The sequence below is a fragment of the Acomys russatus genome, chromosome 9, assembly GCF_903995435.1.
Source record: "Acomys russatus chromosome 9, mAcoRus1.1, whole genome shotgun sequence".
In the NCBI taxonomy this organism is placed as follows: Eukaryota; Metazoa; Chordata; class Mammalia; order Rodentia; family Muridae; genus Acomys; species Acomys russatus.
In genome coordinates, this window is record NC_067145.1 from 45,341,396 (window position 1) to 45,360,342 (window position 18,947).

The 18,947-nt window shown below is 34.6% G+C and overlaps 1 protein-coding gene across 1 annotated transcript in view; it reads left to right on the forward strand.

Moving 5' to 3' along the window:
• Positions 1-18,947, forward strand: part of Dnajc1 (DnaJ heat shock protein family (Hsp40) member C1) — a 185,267-nt gene that overhangs the window by 82,263 nt on the left and 84,057 nt on the right. Inside the window, exons 2-6 of the mRNA XM_051151273.1 lie at positions 1,367-1,468; positions 1,968-2,014; positions 8,735-8,900; positions 9,711-9,808; positions 10,845-10,938. Coding sequence (XP_051007230.1) covers positions 1,367-1,468; positions 1,968-2,014; positions 8,735-8,900; positions 9,711-9,808; positions 10,845-10,938 — 507 coding nt within the window. The remainder of the gene's footprint in view (positions 1-1,366; positions 1,469-1,967; positions 2,015-8,734; positions 8,901-9,710; positions 9,809-10,844; positions 10,939-18,947) is intronic.

Here is an 18,947-nt window from a genome sequence, read left to right on the forward strand (position 1 = left end):
GGCTCTTCTTTGATACAGTATTAATTTAATAAAATTATATCTACATTTCTAATTAGAGACTGTTTATTCATTTGATACATGCCCTCTTTGCATGACAGAAGGATTCATCACACATTTCCATTAAATAACCCCTTTCTTTCATGTTTTACCTGTTATCTGATGTGGGAAGTACAACCTTTCCTTAAGTAAATTTAAAATGAAATAATACAAACATTATCTGCAGGTTTTACTCTGTTAGTTTTATAGCTTCTAGGCCCTCCATAAATCATGGAAGTATTTAGACCTAGGGTAGCATTCTAGCCTGAAGCAACACTGACCATGAAAATAATGTCTTAGAAAGGAAAGCTTTGACAGGCTAATTGTAGTCTTTCTTTTTTACTCCAAATCTTTTTCTTTAAAAACTATTTGGCCCCTTATGTATAGATTTTTTATGTATTGGTTTGAGTTTTCAGTTGTTTGAGCCTATTAGTAAAATAGTTTTAGTACTTAATTGGACAAATAGCTATCAAACAAAATGTAATAAGCTATTTTACTATCACTGCCTCAAGAATCTGTTTTTAAATATAATGGAAATGAAGTTTTGAACTTTGGTGTGTATTTATTCTAGCCATGTAAATAATGTCTAACTGTATCTGCACAACAAGGTTACTATTATGTTAACATATACCTAATCTGAAGCACTAATCTATTGTGACCTTGTATGTATTTTAAACTGTATTAGTAATGCATGAATAATGGGCAACTTTTTTTTTTTCCTTAAACCAGACCATGCAGACTGTAGAATGGTAGAAATGCCCTTTAAAGTACAAAACTGTTTGTAATTATAACTTTTTAAAATAAATGTAAATTTACCTCCCTTCACATCAATATTTTTTGACATGTGAAATTGGGATTCTATAAATTGTTCCTGGATGGTAACTTTAATATAAATAGCAGTAAAGAAACTATACATATAAGCTTAGGCTTCAGAACTGGTTTTAGGATCCTCAAGTAAATAATAAAGTTCTTTGATGTCACACAGATGTATTAATTTTTAATTTGTCTCTTTTTTATATCTTAATTACTGGAAAAGATTTATTGGTTAATTTTAGGGAGGCAAGTGTTTGCAAAGTTTTGCCAAATACCGACTTCTTTAAATGACTGTATAGTAATGAAAAGTTAAGAGGAGAGCCAAATTAGATTGAATAATTGTTCAGTCATGTGGGTCAGGCTAGCTGCATAGTGTGGCTGTTAGACTGATTGCTCAAATTACATTGCCTGGGGTCCTGCACTTGCTTGGCTGTCTTCTCAGATCTTAACAAGGTTCTGGGAATTTCTCTTTCTGACAAAGTTCGCTTTGTATTTCCCCCTCCCCCTTCCAACCCAGGATGCTTCATCTGCAGACATCAGAAAAGCATATCGTAAGCTTTCCCTAACCTTACATCCAGACAAGAATAAAGATGAAAATGCAGAAACTCAGTTTAGACAAGTAAGTAAAATGCAGTTTTACTAATATGTAAATATATAGGGACAGTTGTATTAATATGTTTATGCTAAAAATATTAATTTAAATGTAGGATATTTTCATTTGAACATAAACTAGTCTAAATGTATAATCTTCAAATTTGGTTTTTTTTTTTTCATGGAATACTGTTTGATCAACATTTTATGTTATTTAGAGTTTCTTAGTTATTGGAGGATCATGATTGTCATAATTTTCTTGTCTATATTATGCTCTTACTCTTAGATATTTTTAAGGTAAACTATTACTTTTATACCTTTCACAAAATTTTATTTTGTTATCAAGCAGTTTTTAAACTACTAAAATGCTTCCAAAAACATAAAATGTTACTTATAATTGGACTTTTACTATTTATTTCATAAATGGGCACATGGGTTTTCTTCATGTACTTTTTAGAGCTTTCATCCTTCTATATGATTTCTTACAGTTAAAGTATGTATATTTTAAAATAATGCTTCTGTTTTAGTTGGTGGCCATTTATGAAGTCTTAAAGGATGATGAGAGAAGGCAGAGGTGAGTGCTCATTTGTGTTTTTGAACTTGGACAGGCAAGTTTCATGCTACAGCTTTTAAAAGGAAATAATTAAGTCCTGTTCAGGTTAGGTTTTGTTTGTTTCTTCAAAGAAATGTATTTTTTAGCTGGGCGTGGTGGCACATGCTTTTAATCTCAGCACTCGGGAGGCAGAGGCAGGCAGATCGCTGTGAGTTCGAGGCCAGCCTGGTCTACAGAGTGAGTCCAGGACAGCCAAGGCTACATAGAGAAACCCTGTCTCGAAAAACCAACAAAACAAAAAAGAAATCCACCATTTTACAGTCTAGTGAAGAGCAGAACTCATTTCTTTTGAACACATTTCCTAGGCTGATTCACTACTTACAGACTAGTATCATGATGAGGTACAAAGTTAGCAAGTTTTGCGTCAGTAGAAAAGAATTTTCAAGCCTGGCATGGTGGCGGTGGTGCACACCTTTAGTCGTAGCACTAGGGAGGCAGAGGCAGGTGGATCTCTTTGAGTCCCAGGCTAGCCTGGTCTACAAAGTGAGTCCAGGAAAGAGAGGACTACATAGAGAAATCCTGTCTTCAAAAAAACCAAAAATGAAGGAAGGAAGGAAGGAAGGACGGATGGACTTTTAACATGGGTCTTTATGTCCTGGGCAACGCCAGTAGACTTGCTTTCAGCCAAATGCAGTATCTTTACAGTGTATCATCAGTAGCTCCTCTCTGTATCTAGTGGGCTCTACTCTCACAACCTCTCCTTAAGTGTTTGAGGTTATCATTTTAGTAATCACTTAAATATACTTTCCTGATGCTTCTTCACCCCCAGACAGCCCAGGTATATACTGTTAGACTTTAATGATTTGCTTTCTTTCCTAAGTCGGCTACAGCGATTGTGTATCTGTTAACCTTAGAGTAGGGGCGGTCCCTCACTCAGACCTGTCTTTGCCCCTTCCGAAGTGCAGTAATACACGTGCTCGCAGAGGGGCTCATGTTGCCAGTGACGTAGAGAAGCCTTCCCTGTGCTGTAGGGTGTCTAGAGTGCAGACCCAATTGTGAGGTCTTCAGAGACCCATAGTAAGAAACACATTTCAAATTACTCTTTGAGACACATACAACTGAAACAAAAGTTACACACACACACACACACACACACACACACACACACAAATCATTGCAGGTAAAATAGATTGGTTGTTTTGTTTGTTTTATTCTGAACCTGTTAGTCTTTAGAAAAAAGAAAAACAATAACAATGCTGGCTGGAGTCCAACAGGTTGATATCATGAGACAGTAATTGTGAAAGCCATGTCGACAATATCAAAATTTGGTAATGTTTTAAACAAAACAACTCACTTCAAACTTAAGCTAAGGCAGACCTAAATATCTGATTTGTTTATGTGGCTAACACAATCTTATAGACAAACCCCAGAATTACACCATGTGACAACTGAAGTTTTCTTCAGATATATGGCCTGGAATAATTTTTTGTGTTCTAAAATGTTAGCTACCCTTCTTGGTTCTTGCCTTAACTGTTTAATTTGAATACTCCAGTAGGTTAGGTTGTAAAGTACAGGATTCATATACTGTCTTAAAGCTCTTTGCTTTACAACAAGGACTCACTGGCATTGGTCCAGGCATTCCTCTAGTTTAGGTCATCTATCCTGTACATTTATTCTAGTACATTTCCTTTTGTGAACCTCTAGTTTTGTTTCACACATCAAGAATGTGTTGTAAAGATGGCTTGCTTTATTCTGCTGACATCTTTGCCATCAAAGTTTGTCTTTTTGCTGGTTGTTGTCTAGGTAGTCAGTAAACTTTGTGATGACTTCTTTTAATTACTAAAGTAATCTCTGTCTTTTCACAGCAAATCACTTCTTACCTATTCATTGTTTCTGTTTTAACATAGTCTCATCTGACAGAATCTCTTCAGGAATGTCCTTTTTATACTTACTTTAGTGTTAGCAGGGAACAAAAATGGACCTGACAGTTACACAAACATCTGTAGTATTTATACCCCTTGAGGGACAAGTAACTCTTTGGTAACTGGTTTTCCTTGAGGCAAAAGTCTTAACTAATCAAGCTGAGAATCAATGGTTTAAAGCTTGTGCCTGAGGCCAGGTGACCTGTGAGTATTTAGATATATAGCAGAGAGGCATGTCTATAGATCTTTTCAGTAAGACTCCTAATTCCTTAAAAAGGAAAGAGTAGGCACCTGCATCTTCTAAAACTCCATCTCTTACTATTCTCGCTAAATGCACTTTGTGGGCACAGCTCTTTATTGTAAATATTCACTGAGAAAGTGCTTTAACATAATAACCTAAGCATGAGCAGTTTGGAAAGTTATCATAGAAATGTTTCCTGTTTATTCTCCAGACATGTAATTGTGCTGTTGAAATTAGATGGACTGTTAGGTGGGAAAGGGGATAGCATGCAATAAATAAGTTAACAAATGGAATAGATTTTTTTTCTTTAGACATTGGCATATTTCATTTTGTTTTGTAATAGCCTCATTTAGGTATAAATGGCACATCATGAGAATCGCCTGCTGTAAGTGTATAATCCAGTGACATGTACAGTGGCAGTACCTGTACAGAGTTGGACATACTCTCTCCAGAATCCAGTCTTCAGACATTTTCATCCTGAGAAATACATATCACAAGCCCGCTTATAGGCAATTCTTGCTTGAGTTCCAGGCCTAGGCAATCATACATCTGTTCAATGTGTTAATCCATTTGTCTTTTCTGTTTATTTCATAGTAACAGAATCATGAACTGTCTAGTCCTTTGCATCTGGCTCCTTTCTCTTAGCATAACATTTTTTAAAATGTATTCATACCGTCCTACATTCTAATACTTTATTCTTGTTTATTACTGAATACTGTCTTGTTGTGTGAATATTTTTGTTTATTGATTTTCCATTTGCTGGACCTATGGCTTTTAATACTTTGTGTTGAAGATGCTATGAACATTGCATAAAAGTCTTTGTACAGACAGTTTTTCTTAAGGCAGATTCAGAAGAACAATTGACAACTTTTAAGTTCTCCATTCCTCAAAGGCATAGATTATAGCATGAAATTAACAGATTTTCCTGGTGAATGTAGAGAATCATATCACACAATTCTTTCCCCAACTCCATAACAGATTTGCTCCTTTGAAAGCCTAGCAGCTTGAAACCCTGTCTCAAACAACAACAACAACAACAAAGACTAGCAGCCTATGATCCAACACAAATTTCCTCACAAGTTCCCCAAATTTTTACATACTTTTTTGAAAACTATTTACTACCTGTGCATTAGATTATACTTAGATAATATCAATCTGTGTACTTTTGTTTTAAGTTTATTATAAATTTTAATTAGTTTTTGTTTGTTTGGTTGGTTGGTTGTTTGGTTGAGACAGGTTCTATATGTAGCTGGGGCTAGCCTTGAACTCAGAGATCTTCATTTTTCTGCCTACTGTGCTGGGATTAAAGGTGTGTGCCCCAACACTTGATAAACTAGTATTTCTATTAATCTAATTATGCAAGTCATATTGCTGCTACATTTGTAAACCTTAAACATTTTACAGTTTACCAGAGAATATCATCTTATGTACAAATGAAGTTTAAAATATGGCATTGACTTTAATCTACTAAAACTTTTATAAATGACAAAGCTATGTAAATTTCATTACAGATCTGTTCAAATTTCTTATTCTCAAATAAGAAATCTAATTTAGGACTATTCCTAAATTGAAGCTGTTAGACACATATACATTATATAAAATGCTGTGTCTCACAATAGATTTGCCAAATACACACACACACACACACACACACACACACACACACACGAGATCAGTTAATTTAGTGTTGTTTCTTGTTTATATAATCTCTGTACAACTGATTTTTACTGAAGGCTTAAAATCTGACCTAATGAGAAATTGTTATCTTTAAGAAACTATAATTTTTAATTCTAATTCTGTATGATAGGAAATTTAGTTTTGACAAATGCTAGAATTATTTATTCATATTTTACCACTCAGATTTTTATTTTGTTTCTATTTTACTATTTTGTTGCTATTTTAAATTAATATAAATGTTTCTGCTGGTAGTTCTAGTGTGGAACTCACTAATGATTGAGCAATGTTATTTTATGTTTATCATGTGTATTTAAGAAAGCAAAATGAAGCAAATGTGCATTAGACCATATGTTAGATATGTGGAACTGCTCAATTAGTGCTTTAAATTCCAAGAAGATGCCTTTATAAATTCCATGTCAGTTTTTATTTGTATGTATTAGTGATTTTTATGAGAGATTTGCTTCCATCTAACTTGTAACATATTTATACATTCACACATTCTTTATCTGGCTTAAATGCAGATTTAAGAATAGCTTGTATCCATCTCAGTTACAGAGCATTTAAGCAGTATGTATTTAAATATAGAAACACATAGTAAAGTGATGTAAATTTTGTGTTGTCAACACATTTTTTCCTAAATTACTTATGAGTGTCCTTCTATGTATATTTTAAGAAGTATATTTGACTTTTCACTGTCACGTCAGAAAGGTAGTAATTTATCTTTTAACAACATACATTGTTAAAAGTGAGCTATAATAAAAGCTGTCTTTCCTCAAATGGCCAGTTGTGTGAGCCATAGTGTTCACCAGGGTAAAATCAATACAGCATTGACTATCTGCTTAATCCCTAGACACTGTTCTTTAGAGTGCTGACACAGCTGAGTAAATATCTGCTGCTTCACGTGTCCCATTCATTTGAATTTGGTTGTATAGTAAATATACTAAATTTATAAGTATGATAGAAAAATAGTAGCTTTCCCCAGTGATAGTGAGGAAATATTTGATAGTTGTGAATGTAACTTCATTTTTTCCCCAATTCAGTTCAGATACAAAACAAGTTTAATATTTTATAAATGCTAACAAGGAATCAACTCTATATCTTTCAATACTTTTTTTGAATAGCCATACCTTTTAGAAGTTATTTCAGTGGAGATATTCCTGAAAATAATGATTTCTTTCATTTACCTTATTTTTTCCTCATGAAATCTGATGTAGAACCGGATTCAGAATAAATGTGGGACTTGATGTTCACTGAACCTCATTTGAGTGCTGTGATCCTATGACACACTAACTGACACCTTTTTGTCTGGATCTAAATTAGCCAGTTTATAAAAGATTTAAACATAAAATTCTGGAGACAGAAGTAAATTTTCTAGGAGGTCATGTGTTATATCTTGAAGTCAGTATTCAAGGAACTCTCTGAATAAAAGAGAATATTTAATGTCAAATTTTGCCTGGCCTTGCCACCACAAAAACATATTGTAACTTGGCTTTTGTAAATGTCCTTTTCTTTTACTACTTGGATATTCTGATCTAATAGTAGTAATAATTAAAGTTGATTTAAAAGTCACATTTTTAAAGATTGGCTAATAAATTATAGTTTACATTAATAACTAGTATTTTTCTACTGAAAAAAAGTTTTCTATAATAAACGTTCTTTATATTTTTAGCATATCTCCAAGGTATCAATTTAATAACTATCAAAGTAGCTACTGCAGTTGTCACATTTAAATTGATTTGCATGTAGAGGCTAGCAGTTTAGCAGCTACACTCATTTCTAGATCGGTCAGTTGACTTGAGAAAACCCTGCTACTGAGCTCTACTGAGCTGCCTGACAGTACAGGCCCTGTTTCTATCCCTGTAACTAGGCCTGCAACTAACTCAGAATATTTTTAATTAAAATATTTTGGTCCATGTGTTGCACCAAATTAGGCCTTTCAGTGGAGGTTTAGTTGTGGAAATAGCGTCATTAGAATATTTAATGACTTGTGTTCAAGGGAGATTAACAGTTGTATGTATTGTGCATACAGTGCGTGTGATCATTTTGAGTTTCACAATCATAAATGTTACTCTATTTTAACCTTAAAAATATTAAAAACTGACATACATTTAAATTCAGTTGAAATTTTACTTTAAAAAAATTCTTTTGTCCTCATTGTACCAAGAATGATTATTTAAATCTACTATAAGGAAAAACTGTTATATATTGATGTTCTTTCCTTCCAGCACAAGCCGCAAATGAGGAAATTGCTACTTAAGTGTTTACAAATAAGCAGTTTTATTGTGAGCTCTGACATACATTTGTTGTTTTCATGTCCTTCTCTAATTTGAGATCTTTTTAATTCTTAAAGGAATATGAACTCTGCAAAATCTTAAGGCACTCATTTATGTCATTAAGAAGCTTTAATAAAATAATGTATATAGATATTTCAACATTCAACTACTATTATCATGAGGGTAAAAATAAAAGTGTGGAGCAGAAAAATATATCCTAAGTTTGATTCAAGTAATGTTTAATTCATTCAAATAGTAGATAATTCAAATAGCTCAGATTTTATTTTATTTTTTTTCCTTCATAAGAGCCTGTGTTTTGTTGCTGACTCTGTGGTAGAGAATTTTCCACAGACAGTGTAGACAGATATAGCATGTCAGACCAGGACTGGGTGCTGTAAACGGTGAGGTCTGTGTCTAGGGTATTGCCTCTTTAGGCCTTACTGAAGCTACATAATCATGCTTTGACTTAATATGCACTGCGATTCTAATAAATTACATAGATGTTATGTCTCTGAGAGAAATTTTACTCTTTTTAAATATGGGTGCAAATGAAGTTTTTCTTTAGCTTTGCTTTGGTTTTGCTTTATCTTAAACTCTCCATGAAAAACTGTTATATTTGCTACCACAGGTATGATGATATTCTGATCAATGGACTTCCAGATTGGCGACAGCCTGTATTCTACTACAGGCGAGTGAGAAAGATGAGCAATGCTGAGCTGGCATTACTCTTGTTCATTATTCTCACAGTGGGTCATTATGCTGTGGTTTGGTCAATCTACCTGGAAAAGCAACTGGTAAGTATTGGTGATAAATCAGCGGGCCCAGCCTCCCTTATTTTATATAGAATTCCAGACATTTATTTCTCAAGTGATAGAAATTTCTAGTTTTCTACATGTTCTCCGTATTCTAATAGTTGTGCTGTCACTAGTTAGTGCTTGATTTATTTTTATGTCAAGGAAAACACATGATTTAAAAAAATCCTTCTTTAAAAAAATATAGCACTTAAGTCATAATAAAACTTTGTAAAGTAGAGCCATATCCTAACAAGTAGAATTTTTAAATGTAATTGCCTGAGAAATTTTTGTCATGGGCTTCTTGTATAATGTGTTTAGTTAAAACAACAACAACAACAAAACTTAAAGTGTATAATTTGTAACTTCATGGATCAGTTTGTTAAAGGATTTATTACACTTTCTCACTAATAATATGCTATATAGTTTGTTCTGCTATGGATTTTTGTTTATATGCTATAAATGATCAAACATTTATAAACATTCATGAATTATCATTTACTTATTTATTCTTTTTAAAGTAGATCCATTGTGCATGAATAATAGAAATAAGTTGAATGCTTTCTATTCTTAGAAATTTTGATTGCTATGGAGATGCACATGACTGACAGTACTGAATTTCATGTGTCTGTAAGGTCAAATACCATGGCAACGGTTATTGTGAAAGATTGATGATTTTACTCGATCATGTTGGACCCTACATATATTTGCATAAATGTTCTTCTAGTGTTTTCTTTTTATAAAAGAATCTTTATAGCATGTGAAGTATATACCTTAAAGACAATCAGTTACTGTCATTCTTTCCACGGTAAGGATGAACTGCTTGGTAGAAAAAAGAGAGAAAAAAAGAAGAAGACGGGAAGCAAGAGTATGGATGCAACAAAACTAGGTGCTTCTGAAAAGAATGAAAGGTAGGGGTGCAGAAAATAGTATTAATGTAATGTGGTTCTCCATCATGTGTGTATTCACTTCAGATATGCTGTCACATCTGTCTTACGTGTATAGAAACATGTGCCATAATTTATAAACAAAATTCTTAAAAATGTCTTTTCTTATAAAGTATTCTTATATATCTAAATATTAAACTCTCAAAGTCTAGTAGTTTGAAATTTTTGTATTGAACTTTAGAGATAAAATTCTACTAGAATAATCTGTCTTAGCTTAGAATTGAGAGTAAATAGAGAGGAAGTGAATGGTGAGCAAAACTGTTCTCCTTGTCTTCTGTCTTGATGACATAAGTAAGTAATGCTCCAGCAAACTGCAGGTGTCGTTAATTTTTATGCCTCGATTTGTTTATTCTGCCATCTTGGTAGTTACTTGTCAGCACTTGTGAACACTTTGATGATGGCTAGTGTTATAAGCTGAAGTAATCATAAGGTTCATAAGAATTCATTTTGAGCTGGCTCTCAGGAAGGCAGAGGCAAGTGGATCTCTGTGAGTTCGAGGCCAGCCTGGTCTATAAAGTGAGTCTAGGTCAGCTAAGGATACACAGAGAAACCCTGTCTAGAAAAACAACAGCAACAACAAAAAGAAACAAAAAAAAAACAAAAACAAAAAATCATTTTTGTAGAAATGATGAAAGCCCAGGTTAAATGGGGAGGGGTTAGAGGATTTTTGTATTTCTTCTTTTAGAATTTCGTACATGCATATAATGTATTTTGAGCAAATTCTCCTCCAGCCCCTCCCCTCTAATTAGTTTTTTTAATTTTTATTACGTGATTAGAAACCTCTTTCCCCAAAATTCTATAGGTTAGATTCTTATATATCATATTTGTAACCTCTGCATTTCAAAGCACGCTGTCAGACGTAAATATGTTATTGAAAACATTCTTCATTGCTTAATTTAAATTGATATTCATAACACATTTCATAATTGCTAAAATATGCAAGTATTCTCAACTTTGTCTATTTTTCTGATTTGTTACTTGGGTTTCTCCCTCCTTTTAGATTGCTAATAAAACCACAATGGCATGATTTGCTTCCGTGCAAACTGGGAATTTGGTTTTGCCTTACACTAAAAGCATTGCCTCATCTAATCCAGGTAAAATGCCTTTCTTCTTAGAATGTTAGATGCTTTCATTTTTAATTATTCATGAAATAATTTATAGCTATGTCTGCTATTTGAATGCCGATATATAGTACCTGCTTCATAATAATAACTGAATAAGTTAACCCTAAATTAGAAGTGTTCTAAGGATCATGTAGACACCTGTTCCTATAAGTATCTCTTATTTTGCTTATTGAATTCCAAGTCAATGGAAAAAGAAATTTTATAAAAGCAATTAGAGTTAAAGGCTTAACTAGTAAAAAGGAACAAGGTTTAATTAACTTGTCCATTATTTTAATAGCATTTAAATATATTAAAAAGAAGATCTTTATGTGAACATTTACGCGAAAATGCATATTACTTGCCATTTTATTTGCAGCTTCAAGGAGAGTGGAAACATTTTTTTCCCTACCAATAATTAGAATTTTTGTTTGAGCTCATCTCTGATGAAACAATAAAACAGGAGGACATATATGGAGATTTTACTTTTTTCTTCACATTTAGCTCAGTGCTCATACTTTATGAAATTTTCCCTTTACTAATTTTATTTATTATACTCAGCCTGAAATTTGGAAAAGTGTTCAAATGTTTTATACTATGTCAATAACAGTTAGTAAAAGAGATGAAAACTATATTTACCAAACTGTGTAACCTGTGACAGAAAAATCTTTCAGGACAAGGTTTTACATTAAAAACATAGTTTAAAAAATACCAACTTGAGAGTCTTTGCAGTATGCAATCTAGAGTGTAGATGAGAGGTGTGATCCTGAGGGCCACAAGGCACACCAGTCTTAACTACCTGTGATGGTGAAATAACTTGTATTTTGTTGAATTGACATTTTTAATTAACAGGTACCATAATTTGCCAAACTAGAAGTAAAATATGGAGATTTAGATTTACAGTTTACTTTAAATTATATGCTTCTGGCATCTACATGTAACATATTAAACAGTGGTTTTGCATTATTATCAAGTTTTACGAACAAAAACCTTTCTGTCTCCCTAGAAACTCTACAATCTTTAACTCTTGATCAGTTTGAATTTTAGAGTTTTAACTTTGAGTTTGGTTTATTTGCCTTTCAGCTTTTCTTGAGGCATTAGCCTTCCACACTTGTAAAAGCCTATGTTTTGCATTTTGCTCTAAGCATTTCTTACTGATAAGTATACTAAGAAAGTAAAGTGATTTTCTTTCTTTCTTTCTTTCTTTCTTTCTTTCTTTCTTTCTTTCTAAGCTAATATTTGATGTTTTAATTTTTCTTTTTAGGAATTTACAATTAGTTTTTCTGGCCTTGACTAGCAATATACTGAAAACATTAGGGTCTCAGGGACAACTCATCTGGTAAAAGCTCTGTAACCTGCTCCTTTCCTGGATTCACGTAAAAGTGAAGGGAGAGAACCGACTCCATGTAGTTGTTCTGTGACCTCCACACATGTGCCATGACACAAGTTTTCTTTTTGGAAAGAAGAAAATGTTAGCTTATGAAAGATGTCATAAAGCAGTGCTGAATAGTTACTTTTAGAATTTTGTCATGGTCTGACTTCTTTTTCTATCTGTTGTGACCTTTGAATTAATTTATCATCCATAATATTGAATAGTGTTTATTACACATGCCTATTGACTACACTGGGATACCTCTATGAGATGTTCTTAAATAAGGTGAAATTCAGAAATAGCCATTTTAACTCTAAGAAGCCCAGACCAATAATTGGCATAGTACTCAGAAGAAAACATACTAACAACTTACATATAAAAATTGCATACACACACAAGCTCAATTTTTCACGGCATGTTCTTTATACTTATTCACTACTCATAATATAGATTCAGTATTTGACATTTACACAGGAACTGACTTATCAATGGTCATTGTCCTCTTTCTTATGTAAACCATACCTGTAATTATGCTTTTTTTGGCGGATTTTTATCTTGATCTTTTTAAAGAAGAGCTGAAAGCTGGACCCTTGTGAAGGAGGGTAAGTGTGCACTCCATATAGATTCTTGTGAAGGAGGGTAGGTGTGCACTCCATATAGATTCTTGTGAAGGAGGGTAAGTGTGCACTCCATATAGATTCTTGTGAAGGAGGGTAAGTGTGCACTCCATATAGATTCTTGTGAAGGAGGGTAAGTGTGCACTCCATATAGATTCTTGTGAAGGAGGGTAGGTGTGCACTCCATATAGATTCTTGTGAAGGAGGGTAGGTGTGCATTCCATATAGATTCTTGTGAAGCAGGGTAAGTGTGCACTCCATATAGATTCTTGTGATTTTCCTCTGTCTTTCATGTCTACATGCAGCCTCTCTCGCAGTGAACATTCCAAAGCATTAAACTTGTTCTTATAGAAATGGTGCTGATAGCTTACTCATATTTTATCATTTGTACACAATATTTTTGAATCGTATATGTAATAGCAAATGTGGCTGATTTTATATATTTATCAGTTTTTTCTCTGATTGTTTAGCATCAGAGATTCCTAAGGAGGTATATTACATTGCCTTCTTAGTTTGTCTAAATTCTTCTCTTTCTATTACCCCCCAAATCCAAAAAAATTTGATATGTAAGTTTTCTTTTGGTTACTTGATGAAAATTAAATCATCCAATTGAAAAAATATATTAAACACATAAAAATGAGGCATGACGGGGGCCCTGGAAAGGAATATGCCTTCTAGGACTTGCCACTTACAGCACATGGGTACAGGTTTCAGATCAGTAGGCTTCAAATATTTAGCATCCAGTGACACCTACAGTTGTGCAAAGATGTCAGGTATATGTATTTGCTATGACAAGGAAAACTCAAGAGGGACCACTTAAACTGAATCATGGAAGATGAATGAACCCTTAACCTAGAAGTGGCCACTTTGTAGTAGGTTTACAAAGACAACTTCATAGATATAGAACTTCCCACAAAACAATACTGTATTAAGGCTGAGGAAAAGATTCAACCACTTTTTAAAAAAGAGGATATCATATTGCCACCAAAAACCATATTCCCAATCTCTAGATTTAGGCATATCTATTTAGCAAGTTATTTTGTAACAGATGAATCTTACATGACAAATCTGAAAAGAATGTTCAAACAGGATAAAGATAATTGACAAGGAAGAACTGTAATGTGTAACTTCATGAGAAAATTGGAGAAGATGACAAAGTGTGTTTAGAAAGTAAAAATCCCAGTAAAATGATCTGCAAAGGACATGGAATATGAACTAGAAGGAACTTGGGTTATATCAAAAGAGGGCTTTTATACACTGATGCTATAATTTAACTGTAACATTAAACATATAGCTCTGTTCAACTTTCACGCCTTTGTCCATTGTTCTAATGGTGCTTTTGAACAGAGTACATGCTCTGTAATAGTCTGACAAAACTGAGCTTTTGTCCTCATTGTAGTCAACATAAAGCTTCCACAAAATATACTAATGTTCATAATGCCTTTGTGGACATTAGACACACACACACACACACACACACACACACACACACACACACACACACACAAAGTGCCTTTCTGAAGATTACATACATGCATGCACTCATGTGTGTATGGTTCTGTGGCTTAAAACCAGGGCCTCACACATTGCATTTTATCACTGAGCTATGCCTCTGGCCATGGAATGATTTTTATTTGATCATGTTCTATTTCAAGAAAGTAGCAGAAGTTGATAACATATAATCAGTGCTATATCTGTTTTCAACTTTAACTTTATAACCTAATTTATTTTAATCATTATGTGTGTTGGAGTTGGATATGTTTGAATTTATAACAATTTAATTGTTAGGACCCTCTATTTCAGGAAGTGCCACATATCTACAGTTGGCCATCAATTTATATCTTATAGCCATATTCTTCACATTTTTCTGAAGTAAGACAGATCTTAAATACCCACAATTTACTTGATGGCTTGATTTTCTGGGAACTCAATCGTTTTAGTAGCTTACTACCTGATATATAACATTTCTTAGTAATATACAAAATTTATTTAGATATGCGTTTCCTAAAGTTGTAAAATTATTACATTAAGGTCTAGTCCTTAATTAAATGTTAGTTATCATAAGGCTCCAGTATGTCCATCCTTCGCCACCATCAGGACTCATGGGCTGCATGAACATGGTAGCTCAGTAGAGAGGAGAGTCTTCACTGCGTTACACTAGCTGCTTTAACAGTTGCCTAAAACATAGAACACTGTGAGGCTTCGCAGAACGCTCTGTGCAAATGCCCTCCCTTCTTAGAAGCTTCGTCCCTGGACCATAACTGTGGACAGCTTGGAGCTGCTTCTTTCTCTTAGATCCAGGGCCCTTCATTACTGCCCCCTCTGCTGCTTGTAGAGACTCCTCTTAGAATGCATGTAAACAAAGCGCTGCCTGGGGAAGGCAGCAGCCTCTTCAGTGTGCTGGAAACAGAGAGGTTGCCCTTCTACCCAGACTTAAATAAAGATTCTCCAAGGGTTGTTGCTGCTTATTTCATAACTCTAAAATATACTTTAAAAATTGTAGGCAACCCTTTTTAATATTGAGATTACATGAGCAAATGTAAACATAAGCTCCATGTCTAGATAATGATATATTTTTCAAACCCTTTTGAATGTTCAAATCTCTCTAAAATATATATTAAAGAATACCACACTCTCTTCTTGAATACTACATAATCAGTTTTTAAGCTAATTTTTATTATTAAAAATATTTTCATATATTTATTTGAATTTGAAGTTTCCATTTTTTGAACTTTATACAATATTCACAGTACTCTTCCTTTGATGGCTCTTAAAATTGCTTGTGGTAGATTATCCCTAACCTTCTCATCTCTTGTCCTGTGTAAAACAGAACTTCAAGCTACTGCACCATATGGTAATTCTCCTTTTAGAATGTTCTTGATTGTAATGTATCTTTTTGTGATTTTTGTTTGTTTATTTGTTTTTTCTAAGCAGAGTTTTCTCTGTGTAGCCCTGGCTGCCCTCAACTTACTCTGTAGACTAGTCTGTTCTCAAACTCACAGAGATCCACCTCTGTCTGCTTCCCAGAGTGCTGGGAGTAAAGGCGTATGCCACCATGCCCAGCTCAGATTGTAGTGTATGCTACACTGTACTATGCATAAGGATAGCGGAAACAGCAGAATTATTTAGTTACAGTAGAACTATCTGAAGTGGTAGGTTTGTCAGGGAAGTATGTTTCTTGTAAAAGGCAAATTGTAACTGCAACTTGAAAGTACAAGTAATTTTTAAAAAAGCATCAGGAACATTTAAGTAAATGCTAACACATGACCATATGGAAGATAAGATTTCTTTGCCTTGGACAAACAGGCAATGAAATAGGGAATTTGTAAAACAGCCCTGAGTTAGCTAGATAGTAGGGTTAGGTGCTTGATACTTTACAACTCTCCAGCTAATATGACTATATCAGAGCAGACTCTTGGTAAAATTATGTGCTCTAGCAGGATGAGGAAACCTTAGTGGAGAAATGTTTATCGATGACAAGACCTCTAGGGAAGAGGCTGGTACTGCCCAGTAACAGGTCTTTTCATTGAGTGAAGTAGTGTGCAGACAAGAAATAAAAAAAGCAAGAAGAATCAAGATTTGACAGGAGGCATTTTGGGGAAGTGTGAAGCATAAACACTCAGCCTTACTTTGTAATGGAAAATAGAGTGGTGCCAAATGATTAAGAAGCCATAGTATACAGAAGACCCAACTATGCAGATGACTCCTAAGTGTCTCTTAAATAAATAGTAAAGTGTTCAGTCTTCATAACAGTCCTTTGAGTTAGACACTTACTATCCTCATTTATGGATCAGAAAACTGACCTGTAGAGAAACAATTTGCTGAATATCTCCTAACCAGTAAAATAGAAGAGTTGATATCTAACTCAAGATAGGTGAACTCCAAAATCTGATCTCTCTTCTTGACGTATGCCTGTAATCCCAGAACTTACAAGCTAAGGCAGGAGAATCATGAGCTCAAGGCCTGCTGGGCTGTCTAGTGAGAGCTTGTCTCAAAATCAAATCTGTCCTCTTGAACACTGTGTCTCATTGTACTATATACTCTGTTGATATATTTCAATCTATATTCTTTCACCTCATAAATAACTAATCTGTGCTCCCCCCCTTTTTTTGGCATGGTGCTACATTTTCCACTCCCCTCAGGAGCCAATGCCTTCCTGGCCTTTTATACTTACCTACTATTAAAACCTACTCTGTGGAAAGAAGCTAATAAGCTCATTCATTGAGTCACACCAAGGTATAAATAGCTGATATGACTTACTATAAAGTAGTACTCTTTTAGAGTTGAGAAAGTTTTTGGTGGGGGAGGCCGCTGAAAATGTTTGGGACCATAAAACCTTAGCCCCAAACCCTGAGGATATGTAGGTATAATTTGTGTACGTATCAGTTTGGAGGATGAGTAAATTGAGTGAACTACTATCTGTGGTCTTCTGATTATACAGCTGGGTATCTGACCCGCAACTTATAGGAATGCTTGTAGTGGAAAATAGGAACGTGAATGTCAATTAAAAGAATAAAAAGAAAAATCTTCACGATGTATTTATTCAGATGTTTTAGGAAAACTCTGTATAATTTCCCTAATTCATTATCTGGTGGAAGCATTCCAGGATAATCCCAAGAAACAGACCTCATAAGATACCATTGGCTTGCTTATAACCCTGAGTGAAATGAGTTGGCAGCATTCATGTGTTTACGTCTGATCTAGGTAGTAGTTTGTTTTCTATAGACATGATCACATATATCTGTGATTCATCTTCTCTAGGAATCTTACGATATAGAAATATTACCATAAACTATGGCCCCAGCCAAGGACAATACAGGCCGTAAACTTCAAACCCCTACCCAGATCTAGCCAATGGACAGGACATTCTCCACAGTTGAGTGGAGAGTGGGGTATGACTTTCACACGTACTCTGGTGCCTCACATTTGACCATGTCCCCTGGATGGGGAGGCCTGGTGGCACTCAGAGGAAGGACAGCAGGTTGCCAAGAAGAGACTTGATACCCTATGAGCATATACAGGGGGAGGTAATCCCCCTCAGGAACAGCCATAGGGGAGGGGAATAATGGGAAAATGAGGGGGGGGGAATGGGAGGATACAAGGGATGGGATAACCATTGAGATGTAACAAGAATAAATTAATAAAAAAAATTTTTTTAAAGAAATATTGCCTTAAACTTATCCTTGATACCTACTTCTTTCCATACTCTTCAACAGTCAGATCATGCCTTTCACTTCCTTCTTTATAAGATTTCACATGTATTTCAGTTTGGTTCAGTGTAGTAAACACTTACAAAGTACTTGCTCTCTGCCAAATCTTGGTTCTGCCTCCACTGTCCCATCTTCTAGCTGACTCTGACATGGTACACACATATGAGTGTTTAAGTACAGAGACTTGTTCTGCTGGAGAAAGTGAAGGCAATGGTTTTTGAACAGGCTTTGCAGTATGGAAAAGAGTTTGTCAAGATTATGTCAGGGAGCAAAATAGTCCAACTTGAGGGAAGCAAAAGCAGGTGTGGAAACACAGTGTGGCCTGGTACTTCTGGAATGTGTTGAGACTTACATCAAGGAATATGGGAAGATCTGCTTTGCTACTTCTCATTGCTAAGGTTGTCACATGCCTAGAGTGCCAACAGGTTAATTTTCATCTCTGTCATTAATGTGATGCCTAGTCTTTTCTTTTGGTTCCTTGTTGAAGACGCCTATGTGTCACTCATTGAGACTTTAGCCACTGGATGTTTACAATGGAGTGTCTACGTGGCATGTGTCTTCAGTTTCCCATGTCAACCATGTTACACTCTTCCATGAGAGTCATAGGAAGGAAGAGTGGCAGCTTTCATGCAGAGCTAAGTTGTTTCATCCTACATAATGAAGAAGATCTGGAGCTGAGGTAATAACCAAGAATGGCACTAATACTTTGTTAGTCACAGTAATGTAATTTCTACACGAGATACTTGGTTCAGTCAGTAAGCTTTTCTGCTGCCTGTGCAATTGGGAGACATCACACAGTAGAAG